The sequence below is a fragment of the Cottoperca gobio genome, chromosome 15, assembly GCF_900634415.1.
Source record: "Cottoperca gobio chromosome 15, fCotGob3.1, whole genome shotgun sequence".
NCBI lineage: Eukaryota > Metazoa > Chordata > Actinopteri > Perciformes > Bovichtidae > Cottoperca > Cottoperca gobio.
In genome coordinates this window covers 24,625,864-24,642,330 of record NC_041369.1, presented here as the reverse complement: position 1 = coordinate 24,642,330, position 16,467 = coordinate 24,625,864, and the positions used below count along the sequence as shown (strand labels likewise).

The 16,467-nt window shown below is 40.0% G+C and overlaps 2 protein-coding genes across 2 annotated transcripts in view; both read right to left on the bottom strand.

Moving 5' to 3' along the window:
* The window catches only part of LOC115020316 (echinoderm microtubule-associated protein-like 6), a 43,335-nt gene extending 39,887 nt beyond the window's left edge, over positions 1–3,448 (bottom strand). Inside the window, 1 exon segment of the mRNA XM_029450270.1 lies at positions 3,368–3,448. Within this exon segment, the coding sequence (XP_029306130.1) occupies positions 3,368–3,448 (81 nt within the window).
* A 274-nt stretch (positions 3,449–3,722) lies between these two features.
* The window catches only part of LOC115019659 (spectrin, beta, non-erythrocytic 1), an 80,184-nt gene continuing 67,439 nt past the window's right edge, over positions 3,723–16,467 (bottom strand). Inside the window, 18 exon segments of the mRNA XM_029449120.1 lie at positions 3,723–3,847; positions 3,850–3,892; positions 3,895–3,939; positions 4,116–4,158; positions 4,819–4,871; positions 4,874–4,912; positions 4,914–4,955; positions 4,957–4,996; positions 5,198–5,225; positions 5,228–5,297; positions 5,299–5,362; positions 5,364–5,404; positions 10,171–10,225; positions 10,879–10,979; positions 11,239–11,435; positions 11,520–11,604; positions 12,012–12,150; positions 13,010–13,167. Of these exon segments, the coding sequence (XP_029304980.1) occupies positions 3,723–3,847; positions 3,850–3,892; positions 3,895–3,939; positions 4,116–4,158; positions 4,819–4,871; positions 4,874–4,912; positions 4,914–4,955; positions 4,957–4,996; positions 5,198–5,225; positions 5,228–5,297; positions 5,299–5,362; positions 5,364–5,404; positions 10,171–10,225; positions 10,879–10,979; positions 11,239–11,435; positions 11,520–11,604; positions 12,012–12,150; positions 13,010–13,167 (1,368 nt within the window).

The following is a 16,467-nucleotide window of genomic DNA, read 5'->3' as shown; positions in this document are numbered from 1 at the left end:
CGGCTGGAACGAGTGTGTGGGCGGATGTCATTTTATATAATATGTAATAATCGTATCAACAGAGCTGCAAACACCTGTGAGTGGGAGGATTCCTAACACTGACAACACACTGAGGTCCGCTCGCGCCTGACAAGAAAAACACTTTCATTAACGTCTTTAGAGATCCTGTGTAGTTTTAAAGTACTTTTTACATTTCTGCTACTTTAAACTTGTACTAAATATTGTACTTTTACTTTTTAATCACTTGAAATATTATTATAAAACAGTTTAAAGTTGTCAAAATGTTATTTCAGTGTTTAAACCCTCGAATACACGTCGTGGTTTTTATCTAAATGTCTATCTAGATCTAGATGTAATTGAAATACAAAATACAAGAAACACAAGCATCTATAAAACAAAGTGCAAACCTGATTATTACATGTTATTATGAAATAGTGAAAGTTTTAACCAATATAAAAAGTAAATAAAACTATAACTTGTCCCTTTTCATTAAAAGCCTGAACATCAGTGAAATGAATGTTTTTAAATGAGATAAATGAGGTTTATAAACAAAGTTCCTCTTAAAGAGACAGTAACAGCAGAGTGCAGTTTGAATTCATCCCTGTGTTTGTAATCCAGAGTAATCCCTGCAGTGTCCTTTGCTTCGGGCTGAACTCAGAAAACGATGTGTGCACGGAGCACGTTGTTCTGCTGCAGAGTGTTTGTCGTGTTTCAGTGTGTTCTTTAATTCACACGTGTGTGAAGAGATAACAGACATTCAGTTAGTTTATAACACTGCAGCCTGTGTTACATGTCATGATGTTGTTGTTTACATTAATCCTTGTTCTGCACGCTCGCATCTTCAGGTGCAACGTTTCTGTACGGAAGCTCTGAGGCGCCAAATAATAAAGAACATTCTGGTGATCCATTAGTCTGATCACTGTTTCCTCTCCAGTGTTTATGACTTGATCAAAAGTGAACACAGATAGAAGATAATCTTTCTAAGTTCCTTAATTTAGTTTTTCCATCTGTGAAACATAATAAAAGGTTTCGCAGGTGATTAATAGTTTTTTGTTTTTTCTTTGTTACTTATTATTCGGGCTGTCAAGCCATTAAAGAAATGAAACTAATTAATCACATGCTTTGTGATTAATTAATCAAAATGAAGGCACTAATTTAACAGCCCTAGTAATTAGGTAATTCTGTGGTGTTTTAAGAAAGACATGACAGTGATGTTACGTAACTAACACACATTATATGCACGTTTGTTTAGAGTCCTGGAGAAGTTTAAACTATTCATTTCATGTAAAACTGTTTTCTCTCCACGTTTCACAGCAGACTTAGAAAATGGCCTTTCAGGGCTTCTGTACTCTCTCTCTCACACACACACACACACACACACACACACCAGGAAACAAACACTTTGGTTCATTTTAAAAGCATTTTAATTTGCACATATGTAACAGAGACGGGGAGAAGTCTACAGGTGCAGATCCAACTAGCAGTGACCCCTGGTCCACATCACACACTACACCTCACCTACAAACCCCCGGCATCGCCCACCCCCACCCACCCACCCGCCCGCCCCCACTGTGACATCATTGAATGTGCAATATGAAGAGATATCTCGTTACTATGATTACAGTGACAGAGGAATGCACACTATATTTATCAAATTGCCAGAGAATGTAGCAAAAAAACACAAAAGAACAAGATCGATCACCGAGTGAAGAGTTTCAGTTACTTTCAGGTGTTCCACTAACTCCACCGCAAGCTGTGGAAAACAAACGCACCCACCTGTCACACTCGGGCTCATTCCTGACGTTTCACTTCCACTTTTCCTGTTTTTGTACGGAAGTTAATTAATGACAAAATTACAAGTGAGCACAAAATAAATGTGAGCTTTAATCAAACAGTTTGATTTGGTTTGAAATGTAAACGCACCTCGTCGACAGCTGATTCAGCAAAGTGTGGCAAATGTTTCTGTAGAATAGTATCTTTACATTTACACGATTATTAAATCGTAGAACAGCCAGAGCACTGATCAATGTCCTACATCCTCCAAACAGCTCAAATGTAATGTTTTAAAACTCAAAGATTTGATTTGTGGAGGTGCTACTCTGCAAAATAACAAGTTAAGTCTCAGTTTTAGCACGCGAGGTAAACAACGTGCTACTTCACAGATAACATGCGACAGCAGGAGGTTTCAAAAGCATCATTAAAAGTCACAACTCTGTCCTTAAAAGTTATCGTGGCGAACAAATCCCAGGCGTGATTCTCTTCTGCTCATTTTGTCATTAAAGAACTTCCACTTTACAGAACAACCCAACAAGTAACAGATTTCACTTCATTGGCGGGCAAAAGTCCCAAAAAAAAGAAGAAAGCGCTGAAGCCAACAAGCAAGCGACCATTATTGTGCGACATCACTTCCAGTAAAGACTTTAAGAACCAACTTGTCCACTTAACAGCAAAGCTTAAAGTAATTTTAGTGTTTATAATACGCCTAGTCTCCAGACTACACAAACCTTAGACTTAGCTTAAGTGTGGAACAGAAAATACTGTAAGGGAGGAAACTAAAACATATTCAAGTAACTAAGGGAGGAGAAAGAATGTAAGAAATGTAGAAAATAAACCTATTGGATTGAAAGTTTGCGTTAACAAACATTCTCACTGGTCTTAGTTATTCGCTCCTTCAGATTATTACGTGTTCATATCGTTAGGTAAAGAAAGCTGATAGCGGTCGGTGGGTCTTATAGTAGTAAATATAGGTGAAATTAAACACAGGTTTATTCTTTTAACAGTTTGTTATACACAAGTATACACACAGTTCAAAGCACCGCAGGGTAACGCTCCGAATTACAGCCGCTTCTCTCTGGAGCTGCAGGAATTAGACAGCACCGGGACGCGACGGAGCATAATGACAATATTAGCTTTTCGCGGGTTTATTGCACATTTAACCAACAGAAAAGCAGAATTATTCAGTGCGTGTTAGTGCGCTGCTGAATTGCATTTTCACTTTCACTTTCAGCTCGAGTTGCAGAAGATGCGAGAGGTGTAATTCCAGAGGTTTACCCGCTGTGGTCCCGCTGTGTTCCCCACGACAGAGGGATACACGTCATCTTGCAAAGACAAGGCCTCGCAAAAACTGAGGATGGACCCGAACAGGAACTACCTACAACTTCCCTCAGACAACAACAAACGGAACGGGGGACAATGCTGCACAGCGTGAAGCCGGAGCGACGAGAGAGCAGAGAAGAAGAGAAACAGCTAGATAGAAAACAAACAAGAAGAAGAAGAAGAGAACAGGAACAATGTGGGAGCCCTCTGGATGCTGTTGTATCTGCAGCAGCTGCTGAAGCCTTGAAACTCAGTTTGTATTTCCTCTCACAGAACAAGGTGAAGAGGAAGCAGCTGCTCTGAGCCGGACGGTCGAGGCACGGAGTGGAGGGGTGTGGCTCGGAGCTTGCATGCTGGAGTCACGCGTTGAGAGAGGAAGAGGAGGAAGAGGAGAGAAGAGGAGGAAGAAAGAAAAGGAGGAAGTGACGCTGTTTGGGATTTTATTTGACAAAGCGACGGCCGCAGGAAGAGTTCCGATCAATCACGTGTTAATAGAAGCGGGTTCCCACCGGCCACCTGAATCCGTTGCTACGACTCTAAATGATTGACACGAACATCTTCTACGAATATTTGAGCGGCGAAGGATCGATAATGAGGAGCGTCCCCAAACAGCACCGGGGGGGGGTCTACTTCTTCTTGCTGAACAGACTGAAGCGTTTCTCTTTGTCCTTCTCTCGTTTCCCCGGGCTGCTGGACTCGGACGCCGTCGCCGCCACCGTAGCGACGGAGGCCGGCAGCGTCTGCGTGCGGCGGGGGCGGGAGTGCTGTGGCTGCTGGGCGTGACCTCCGACTTGTCCCTGACATGGCGGTCGAGATCGCCGAGATCCACGTGTTCATCTCCTCCTGGAGGACGCAATAAATGTATGAATAAAATATAATAAAGTATATACAAATATAATAATACATTTCCAAACAATTAAATAAAATACATTTAAATGATAATAATAAATTAAAGTAAAATAATAAATCAGGGTTAAAAAGTGATGACACTAAAATATAACACGTAAAAGATAACTCACGTCATCTTTGGCTTGGAAGAGATACTCGTTGCCGTCAGTAATCCTGCAGACGTTAGAGGATGCATTAATAATAATCACTGAATACACACCATTCATTTAATATCTCCCTCTGGAGGATGTAAATGATGCTGTGCAGCTGCAGCGCTCCCCATCCCTGCAGCTGCACTAACATCTACTGCCCTGGGGAGCTTCAGTCTCAGATGTTGTTAAAGAAGCTTTCTGTCCAGAAAAGTGGCCAAAACATGAATTACTGCTAATATTGTGCTGCTCTCCAAATGTGTTGAAGTCTGACGCTCCATCAGTCCCTCTTCTGTCTACAGGTAAGAATAATAATAATAAATTCTATTATAAAGCGGTCTACAGGCGGTCCTTATAATGTAGGGATGTAAACAGGAAGGGTTAGCCACAGCAGCTTCTGTTCACAGCGTTCTGAAGATGTTCTGAAGATGTTCTGAAGATGTTCTGACGACCGGCTCACTTTGATACTGAAGGAAACTCTGCAGTGAACGAGCATCTTTGTTCTTAACTTGCTTATATTTGCGATCCTAAAACACAACCCGATATCTTTTATATCATTTGTTTTATATCTGTGAATGTACAAATAAATAATAAGAATACAAATGTTTGAAATCCCTCTGGAGTCGTATCTTTAAGAGACCGACGCTCCACATGTTGGCTCGTCATCACTTATCAGGACGCTCACTTGAGCTTGAAGACATGTTTCTTCTTCTTGTATTCCAGCGCCACCCTCGCAGGCGGGCGTCCTTCAGGCTGACGGGAATCTCGCTGTGGTAGGGGAATCCCCTGAGCGGCGCTCTTCTGGTCCTTGTAGAAGCCCATCCTCCTGCTGGTTGATCACGCAGCACACATTGTGCCACGACCTGCAGACACATCATGTATTCATATCAGCATCGGACGTAATCACTGCAAGAGAAGCACGGGAACACACACACACACACCACACACACACACACACACACACACACACACACACACACCACACACCACACACACACACACACACACACACACACACACACACACACACACAAATAAATTCAGATTTTCCAGAAGCGTCCTACCTGCTTGAAGCCTTCTTGTTATGTCCCTCCACTCATGTTTGCGGTGCAGGAAGCCCTCCAGTTGGGACGTGGGAGCGTCCTGTTGGGTTTTGGCCGGCAGGGGTCGCCGCCTGGCTGGCCTTGCCCTTGCGAGATGCCCCGGGAGACCCCGCGGGGCTGGGCTCAGCACACCCCGTTCACCACCTCCACACCTTCGGCGTTCCCATCCTGAAAACAAGAGAACAGAGTTAGAGGAGCGTGCACGGATACGTCTCACTCACTTTTATTGTTTTAAATCTTTGTAAATGAGATTAAAGAGCTCGCAGCATGCAGAGCAGAATCACTGAACCTGCACCGACAGATGCATTCTGGTTCTTACAAACGTTGAATGTTTTGACGCGTTATAAACAAAACTATTATGAAGTAATCGAGAAGAGAAGCAGCAGATTCATCGATAATGAGAACACTCCTCTGATTACGTCTCGAGTAAAAGAGAAACTTTCCTGGTTGAATTCTTCACGTCACGGCAACGAAAGACAAATAATATTTTGTTAAAATGTTTAAAGTTTAAAGACTTAACTTCTAGTCAATTAAAATCTTGTTGGATTTCATAAAGTCGAGCTTAAAGTTTCCAAATTCAGGAAACTAAACAAAAGAAATCTCTCAAAACCAAAGCAGCTGAATCCTAAACATCTGCTGACTCAGCGTTATTAAAGCATTTTAAAAGCTGGTTTTTAGCGTGTGATTAAACGAGTTCAGCGCTGGACTCCAGTTCTGATTAGAAAACATCTGCATTGAACATCAGCACAGGGAGGAAGACACTGATCATGCACTGATTAACATGCACAGTAAATCACAGGACGGTGGTGCAGACGCACGAGAGAAGCTGGCAGATTGGAAAACACACAAAACAAGCTCAAACAATTATCCACAAGATTGCTTGGAAGTTATTACTGGGCATCATTATTTGTGAGGGGACGATGCGATGGCCTAGTATCAAAACAGAGTTTATTTTCCACACCACACCCACTCCAACCGGATGCTTATTACCCTGTTACTGAGCTCTTCCAGGGCGGGACCAATGAGGGGCGCTGTTTTTGAGACCAGTTCAGAGGCTGGACCAATCCTGGGAGCTTTAACTGAAGGGCTGCAAGATCTGGACCAATCCTGGGGAGCTTTGATTTAGAGCGGTTCCCTGACAGCTGATCGGAGGGTCGGACCGTTAGCAGGTTCTTTAAATGGCTCGTTGAACGTTGAACTAATCCTCTTATTGAAAGACGGTTAAAGTCTGAACCAGTTTGAGGAACTGAAGAAGTTTTTTACCAACTCTGAGCAGTTCTATTGAGATAATGCAAAAGTCTGTAGAACACCAGCAACAGTGAGTTCTTCTCTTACAATGAGCTCTTCTGGTGTGAGACTCTGAACTGAGGCGAGTACGTGTCGGCGTGAACACGGTTCTACTGCAGAACGAGACATCGACACATCTGCCAAAGAAAAGTTGATTTTACAGGCATTTTCTACAATTATTTTTCTGGACTAAACTATCGAATATCAAAGCATCATGTATGTCTTCAATGATAGAACTCATCAGAACCGGATATTTATAAGTGTATGTCGTGAGTATTCTTCTGTAACATACAACAGTTTCACTTCCTGTTCCTAAGATGTCTAGTGATGCAAGTTACTTTATTTTTCTCATCATTATTTGAACTTTCCTTTAATGAAAGCAGCTACTATGCAAACCAAGGAATATATACACGTATTAAAAATAAAGACCCAGGATGAAAATGGGTGAAGAACATGAGATGAGGAAATACAACATGGACTCAGCAGAACTGCTCATGATGGTGACAGCGTGCAACAACAGAACCCGCTGGATATGGACACACATAAAGAACAATGACAGACACACCAGGACGGGTCTGAGGGCTCTGATTGGTTCTGACAGGGTTTATTGGGGGTGTGTGTTAGTCAGGGAACCATGAAGGAGCTGGTTGGACATGCAACAGAAACCAGGAGGAGAAGTTACAACAGGCAACAATGGAAACATAATAATGGATACACAGTGACACGAGATCTTAACTGAGTCAATCTAATGTGGAGGATGGAGAAGGAACACACACACACACACACACACACACACACACACACACACACACACACACACACACACAAACACTGTGTTTTTTATAAATGCTTATAAGTTGTGGAATGATTTTGAAGATGGATTCAAATATTATGTATGAACGTGGAATGAAAATGTTTGTTTTTTACTAAACAGTAGTTAATTAAGTTAAAAGAGGCGTATGCGTACTATTTTATTTATATATATTTTGTATTTTTTTATATAATATCATTATCTTCATGTGAAATGTTTTTTAATCGCTTTTCCCAATTGTTAAACATTTAGATATTTCCTCACAATGTTTATACAACTTCCATAAGAGATAGTTAACTATGAGTTAATCCCATGCAGAGCTGCTGTACGTGAAGAAATGCATGAACTGTTAACTGAATGGTGCTTTACATAGAGTGTGATGGGAACATGGTGGTACACACACTGCACTCTATGAAAACTACAAACATATGAAAATGGTGAATCTGGGCTGTTGGATGTAGACACACCTGCGGCAGGTAGATAATAATATATATATATATATATATATATATATATATATATATAATATATATATATATATATATATATATAATATAGATACAATAAGAGTTTTGTTTTTCAGTACATTTCTACAGAATAGTTTTTTTTGTAGTTTTTATTATAAACGTTCATCTGTCGTAAAATATTACTTTAGAAAATGATTCTCTCTCAAAAACAGTATAAAGTAGCGTTTCAAGTCTTTATAAATCTGTGATTGATTTCATTATGAACAAGTCACAGATCGAGTAATAACAGTTGAATAATGCAAAGTGTTAATGATCAAATTAAACTTAAAGCAGCTTAAAATCCTTTACTTTAAGACATAAGAGTAAGACATAATGTATCTGAATATATTAAGGACAGTACTACAATGTTTATCTTGATTTGTCATCATTGAATAATGAATAACTTATATTTTGTCTGTTATTTTACGTTTACTTTTATTTCCGTATTTGTCACTATGCCGATGACACCACCATTTACGTTCAGGAATAAATATCATTTATATAAATCCTACAAATGCCCACAAAACTTGAACTGATCAACATATTTGTAAATCCCTGTGAGACTTTAACATTCACTCTGTGTGTTGTTGGTGCACTTCTCAGGTGTTCATATTCCAGAGGGTGAGTTTATAAATGACGAGGTAAAGAAGCAGTAACATTAAGAGTTGAGGGGAGAGGATGAACAGGAGAGTCGAGCTGAGAGACAGAGGGCAGAAGGGAGGAGGGGAAGGAAAAATGAGGGGGGGTGGATAGAAACCCAGGTGTGGCTTGTGTTGTGTGTGTGTGTGTGTGTGTGTGTGTGTGTGTGTGTTTTGTGGTCCCATTCACCACTTACTCAGACACACTCACACCAAAGGGGGGATTTGTACTTCTTCACTAACATGACCTTTTGTGTATTTCACTTACAGTAATGACACTCTGTTTGGTTTAAAGTGTACAGCACCATATTGTAGCATGATTATAAGTTTCATTGCAGTTTATCTAGTACATTTTTAATTTAATGAAATGATACAAAAAGGAATATAAGTTCAGTTTAAGGAAATGAGCAAAAAGTATATTGCTTGAGAAATATGATTAAAAGTAAATGGTTTCCCCCGTAGAAAGGTGTTGAATCAACAAACTGAAAGGGGACACTACAGAGATGAAAGACATCATCTACCTAACCTGCTTAAGAAGTAAATAGTTCTTTACTTAGTTTCCTTACAGTTCTTTCTAGTAAGAACCTTCTTCATAGCCTGTGTCCACCTGGATCTGTGACTTCCTTTACATGTTTTAGCTGCATTAAGCATTTTAACAGATGTTTAGCACTAAATCTAAACACAAACACAAACATAAGAGCAACACCTTGCAATCAAAGACGATTTCTAACAAATGCCTTCCAATGAAAATAACAGATTAAAGTGTTTTAGGCTGCAGTCCCTCTAACAGCCACTAGTTGCTGCTAAAAGACTGTTGCTGTATTGAAAGGAAAAACTACCAACTTCTCTCCCAACAGAGTTATATTAAAATAACAATTCTCTTGGAAAACGATGTCTCAATAGTTAATGTAACTTCTCATGTGTGTCCTGCTAGTTATTTTGAAATTTTTGTCCCATTAAAGAGGAATTACGAGCTCCCTGATTATGCTAAATTTAGGATGTTCTTGCTCCTGTGCAAAATGTAATTTAACAGTAAAAGTACAGACCTGAAAGTGTGTCTTCAGAAAGCTTTAAGTCGTGACAAGACACGACATTCATGTTTTATATAGTTTGATTTCTTCCTCTCTTCTTTGACAGGAACAGCAGAGGGATGAGAAGGAGGATCCAGGTGGACAAACAGGCTGCAGGTGAACTGTAGCTTAAAACGTCTTTTAATAACCAAAATGTTCTCATTAAATTACTGCTATTGAGGCTGATTGGTCCTTTCACATGAGCTACTCTTAGTGTTGGACTGTCTCCAAATTAAAACTACATTTTCCATCAGTCCCATTGCTTCCTGTTCCTCTTACCAAAGAGATAATTAAAAGTAAGTAATTATACTAATATCTCAAAACAACGATAGAATTACGCTTTAAAGTTAAACATATTACACTTATAAAATAAGAATATTAATCAGTAAGGAGGAGAAGCAAACAATAAATGCTGAAGTGATAAATACAGAATTATATTAATGTGCGGATCCCAGGAGTGTGTGAGGACGAGGGACACAACACACTCGGTGAAGAATTTCTGTATGAGCACAAAGTGTGTGTGTGTGTGTGTGTGTGTGTGTGTGTGTCAGGGTGCTGCGGTGGCCCTGCGGTTCTGCAGGGTGCTGCTGTATTGCTGGTATGCAGGCGAGCGGTAACTAACCCTGGGAGACTCCTGATCTGACGGCAGCCCGTTCTGAGACGCCGGCTCACCCTCCCTGCAAACACACAAAGAACACAAAGAGTGAGACACACTCTTCGGTCAAATACAAACCTGCAGGGAGATATTATGTATAGCAAAATGTAATTTGAACAATTCACAGATCGAGTAATAACAGTCGAATAATGCAAAGTGTTAATGATCAAACTAAACTTAAAGCAGCTTAAAAATCCTTTACTTTAAGACAATAAGAGTAAGACATAATGTATCTGAATATATTAAGGACAGTACTACAATGTTTATCTTGATTTGTCATCATTGAATAATGAATAACTTATATTTTGTCTGTTATTTACGTTTACTTTTATTTCCGTATTTGTCACTATGCCGATGACACCACCGTTTACGTTCAGGAATAAATATCATTTATATAAATCCTACAAACACTTCAATATTGAAATAATTCGGTCCTAAAAGCTGAATCCTGAGTATTTTGGCAGAGAATAAAATTGCAAACAAAGAAGCAACAGCTTGTAATCAGAATCCACACAGCTGGGTGATGAACCCGTGTGAGCTCCGTGGATCTCTTAATATGTCCATTATCACAAAAGGTGTTTGCAGTAAATAACTGAGAAAAACCACACAGTCGACACACACACACACACACACACACACACACACACACACACACACACACACACACACTCCCACCTGTGCTGAGCTGCAGCGTCGCCGGACTGAGCCTCGGTGGGCGGGGGATGTCTCCTCTTCTCTTCTTCCTCTTGCATTCTTCTCACTTCCAATAACTCCATCTGCACACACAGACACTTTGAGCCTCAACAAACACTACGACAGATTCCTTCATTTCTTTCTTTGTTATTAGGTACAAAGAGATTTAACGAGTCCTGTCGTACGAGTCATTTAAAGATTTCTCTCATTGGCTGTAAGAACATATTCCCATTAATTAATGCAAAATATAAAATAATCATTATCATGCTTTAGGGTACGAATGTGAACAAGTTCCTTTATCAGCGCCTTTTAAAACGTCTCCATGGAGTGTGAGTGTCTCACCGTGGTCAGCCTCTCCAGAGCGGAGAAGCGTTCCTCCCAGGTGGCGGCCGACTTCTCGAAGGCCTCGTGGCGTTTGATGAGTTTCTCCACCTCGTCCACGTTCTGGCCGATCTCCCTGCTGGACAGGTACGGGTCCTGACCCTGCAGCCACGCCTCGGCCACACCGGCGTCCCGGGAGAACTGGTGCACCTCCAGGACTGAACACACACATGTCCAACGTTAAAGCACATTTACTCCGCTCATTTCTGTGGCTGAATAATAACGTGGATGAAAGTCTTTACCCAGTCTCAGCCACTCCCATCTGTCCTCCCACTTGTCAATCATGTCTTTCCTCTTGTCCGTCAACTGTAACAACTTTTCTTTAATCTGAGAACAGAAAACATTTTAAGAGAGGATTTAAAAGTGGAATAAAATCAGCAGATTACAAATATATAACACTTTACTGACTTGTTTTATTCTATTTTATTTTATTAACATGTGCATTTGATTTGTTCGAAAGGTGCTGTATAAATAAAGTTTGATTGATTGATTATAGTTAGATTAATGGTTTGGTCTATAAAATGTCGGAAAATAGTTTTGTCAGTCAAAAACTTCAAAGATATTCACTTTAATATGATATAAAACAGACAAAAGCAGCAAATCTTCATATTTAAGAGGCTGAAAACAGCATTTTTTGACTTTTCCGCAAAAAAAATATTTTAAAGTTGAATCGATTATCAAAACAGGTCGAGTGTGTTCACATATGAAGGATGTGGTGATGAATGTATTTGCACCTCCTCAGAAGCGTAGTGCTTCCTGGCCAGCAGCGCCTTGCCCAGCTCGATGCAGGCCGTGAAGCTGTCGTTGCGGGCGTCGATTTCCGCCTTGATGCCCTGGTGGTTGTTCATCAGCAGCTCCACCGACGACACGTCTCTGAAAACCAGCAGAAGACACACAAGTGTGTGAGAACAGGAAACACTCGGCTGGTTAATATATAACAGTGATACACAGGAGACAATTAACTCAAGAAATGTGTCTAATTATTATTATTAATAACCAGATTTTGTTTAATAATAGTAAATACACAATAAAACCAAATGTATTGTAAAGTTAAAATGTTCAGATCTACATCCAAACACATAATTTAAGTGTAATTTATTGTTATTTTTGTTTTCTGTTATGTTTGTTAAGATATCGACAAACACACTTTATTATTGTCAGTTGTTATTCTTTGAGTTACATCACATGCGTGTCTATTCTAACACCAACCTCAGGAATGTATGCTGAAAACTTTAATTTAATCATTTTTAAACAAAGAAAAAAGGTTAAATGATTAGAAAAATAATAATAATAATAATAATAATTATAATTACATATTAAAATGAAAAGGCTTTATTTAGTTGTAGAAATTGAAAGAAGAACCTTTCCGGTCAGTATTAGTTTGAGACTAGTTTTGTGACTATTTCAAAAGTAATGACTCATTATTGTTTATTTATTATTTTTTAAATTTGTATTTGAGTTGTGTAAGTTGAAAACGCCCGAAAGGAACTAAAATAAAATAAACTATCAGAAACTAAAATAAACTAACAGAAGTCAAAATGTCCCCCTAAGAAGACCAGGATGTTTTTAATCGCTAAGATATCAAACTAACAGAACATTTTAATTGCACTTTGTATATATTTTTTCATTTGCATAATTAAATTCACGCTTTAAAACAAGTGAAATGCAGTAAATCAGCTGTTTATGTGAGCAGCATGAACGTCACTGAAGCCTCAGAGACGTGCGTCCTCACCGGGGCTTCTCCTGGGCCTCGATCAGGCGGATGACGTCCTCCATCCACAGCATTAAGTCTCGCACCATGCTGAAGAAGCGGAACTTGTCTCCGGTCTCCACCAGCTTCACACGGCGGCCCTCCGCCGCCTCCAGCAGGTTCTTCCAGGCCTCAAGGACCTGAGGGGGGGAGGGGGGGGGGGGGGAGGCTGGTGTTAGCTCCTTTAACACACAATCGATGTTCTGACTTGGTTTTACGTGATATCTCTCTCAGCTCTGCAGCATCTGAGGATGATGTGTTGACTCTAATCAGCAGAGGTCACTTCAATCATTATTTATGATGAACCAAACTCATTAATTGGGTTTATTCTGCTTGTGTTAACTGCTACAAACACTATTAGTGCTGTAAATCTGTAGTCTCGCACAGGTCCAGCTTCAGGGTGCTGACGGGGAATATAACAGCCCGGGGAAATAAATAAATGGCTTAAAAGCAAATAATAAACATAATAAACAATGCATTCATATGTGCAGATTGCAGAGACGAAAGAGGGCAACATGACAATAAAGCTCTCCGTTTAATATCTCTGGGAGATTTATAGGCCACACTGCTTTATAATGAGCAGGACTGCTTTATGGATTTTATATGATTTGTATTCTTAATTTATGACATCACGTTATAAATCGATAACGTTGAATCAAATATAGCGTGATAGAGGATGTTATCCCCAGAGACGACCCTCCATGTGTTCAGTGGATCTCAGACGCACTGAAAGTTCAAAGATTCACAGTAGAAGCACTTTTTGCAGATGTGGAGCAGCTGGATCACAGAGACTCTTTGAGTCCTGAAACCCTGAAGTGAGTTAGCATGTAGCGCTCCCGGTTCCCTCGTCTCGAAGTCGAAGTCAAAGTCGCTTTTAGTTTGATGTCTGAAATAAAGTCTGTCGTTAACACAAGCTGAAGAGATTGTAAAGTTCTGTTCCTCAACATGAAATGTGTCAGTAAATGGGTGAGTTTTAAAGCTTTTACTCGGCGGCTGCCAACAAGATGCTAAATGAGACTAATCGTCATCACGACGAACAATCATCGACCTTTAGCTTAGCGGTGGTGACGTAAAGTGATGCGACTGTGGTGTAGTTGTTTTTTTAAGCCTAACATTAACTTCACAAATCATGAAAGTCATGATCATTTGCAAACATCTCGTTGGCTTTTTGTCGAGGGAACCAGTGCGATGCTAACTTCAGGTTGGCCTATAAATATACGTCATCCACGATTCACTCACTAACTAACTAAATAAGCAATATGGGGTTTAGTGTTTTGGCGGGAATCATACCACCAACCAGTAAGAGCTAACCTGCTAGCTGTAGCAGCTCAGTTATGTTCTTCGTCGAAGTGAACTGTAGATTTTAGTGCGAGCATAACAAAGAGTCAGATCACCTAAACTAAGCTAACTGTTAGCAAGCTAAATAGCTAGCATCCACATTAACATCTATGTTAGCATGCTAATGCTAGCTTCTACTAGCTAAGTGAGCAAGTGAGGATGACAGGCAGACAGTGGTGATTACAGACACTATGGTTAGCGGGCTATAAGATATTAACACTCAATCAGATGGCTCATTGATGGACGGATCACTTCCTACTAAATAAAAGTTGCATCAATTTTGTAGCAACAACGACAAAAAGGTCTTTGGTGCCACTTTTGCCAAAAACCTCCAATATGGCTGCCAGGATGCGTCACAAAGCTGAATCCTCTACAGAGCCAACACGTAACATACATTCTGATTTAGCCTTTTAAATTATTCGATTAGCAAAGTCTTGCTTAGTGCATCGGTGATGACCTGGAGCTTTAGCTATCTCCGAGCGCTCAATATCGACACGATGTTAAAGTGTCAGCACTGTACACGCCTGAACATGATTTACTAATTTCTTGTGATTCATGTAATCTTAAGATATTTACACTAAGTTTCTTTATAAAAACATTTTTAAATCTTGACATACACTGAAACGCAACCCTAACCACACATGTTGAAACGTCACTGAATTTAAAAAAAAACTTTTTTAGTTTCAGGTGAGCTGCCACTGACTAGCTGCTTCACTGAAACACGGAGAAAATAAACTGCATTTTTCAGCCACAGACAGGTCAAAGCGTCAGAGCTTCACGAGGCAAAGCCGCATGCTAAGTGTAGCGCTGACCTGAAACTAAAAAGGTTAAGATCTCTGCAGAATGAACGTCTACATTTCTTGCTGATTGCGTTTTAAAACCTTTTCAGCCACAGACCCATCTGATACTGAGACATTGTTAATAAAGTCGATGGACACGTAGATGTAGAGGACGACATGTTAACAAGCAACTACATTTAAGCAGATGCGAACAAAAACATTCGATTGCACCACTGAAGTATGAAGAATTAAAAATGCATCTTAACTTGAGAAAAGCTAAACGTCAAAGTCCTGTATTTTAGTTTCTCATGACTGACAGACCCAAACTGTATTTGAAACAAGTAGCGTTTGTTTTAACCTCCTCGAAGGCCCAGGTGGGTGGAGTTTACTGCTTATTGGTACTCCTGCAGTATCACGTACGAAGTCAATCAGAAAAATAGTGTGTGTTGACTTCCGTGCAAAAATCCACCCACACAGGGACCGAAGACCGATGCAAAACAAATGCTACGAGAATTTACAAATCACCAGGTCAGCTAAACCGCATGAAAACGACTAAAATGTCACTAAAATTAAACATTTTAGTCGTAATTTAAAAGAAAGTCTTAAACTGCAGCCAAAATGAACACTGATGCAAAGCCAACGTCTTCTGGTAAACGGAGTCTCACCTCTCCCTTTCTCTTCTGGGTGGACAGAGAGGATGCAGGGAAATGGACATACAGGGAATGGTCAAAACACAACGCCATCAAAAACACTCGAATCAGTGCGTTTCATCATCAACACTCGCCACGTCACCGCGGGACTGACGTGACATTCCACCTTCATTTTATGTTATTGTTCACCAACATTTTCTAGAAATGTCCGTTAAAACTGTAGATTCAGGAAAATGTCTATTTTATTAAGTAGTAACAGCATTTACTGAGATGAAGAAACTTGTAGAAGACACATTTGTAAACCGAAATGCATGGAATAAAGACAGACGTTTGGTTTGAGAACATCATATTTCAATAAATCAACAACTGTCAAAAGTCCTGTCATCATAGCAGCGTTGCATGTTTCATATTCTGTTAATAAAACCAGCTGACGGGTTGAGCTGGACGTACAATACGTGACATTTCCACATTAAAATGTCTAAAAGACAAGATCTGTGTTATGTATTTAGTTGAGTTGTAATGTCCCTGAAGGTAACGTTTCCTCTCTCTCCTGTCATCAGTCCTGTGTTGTATATGTAGTGAGACAGAGACATGTGTAATGTTCCTGAAGGTAACGTTTCCTCTCTCTCCTGTCATGGTGTCATCAGTCCTGTGTTGTATATGTAGTGAGACA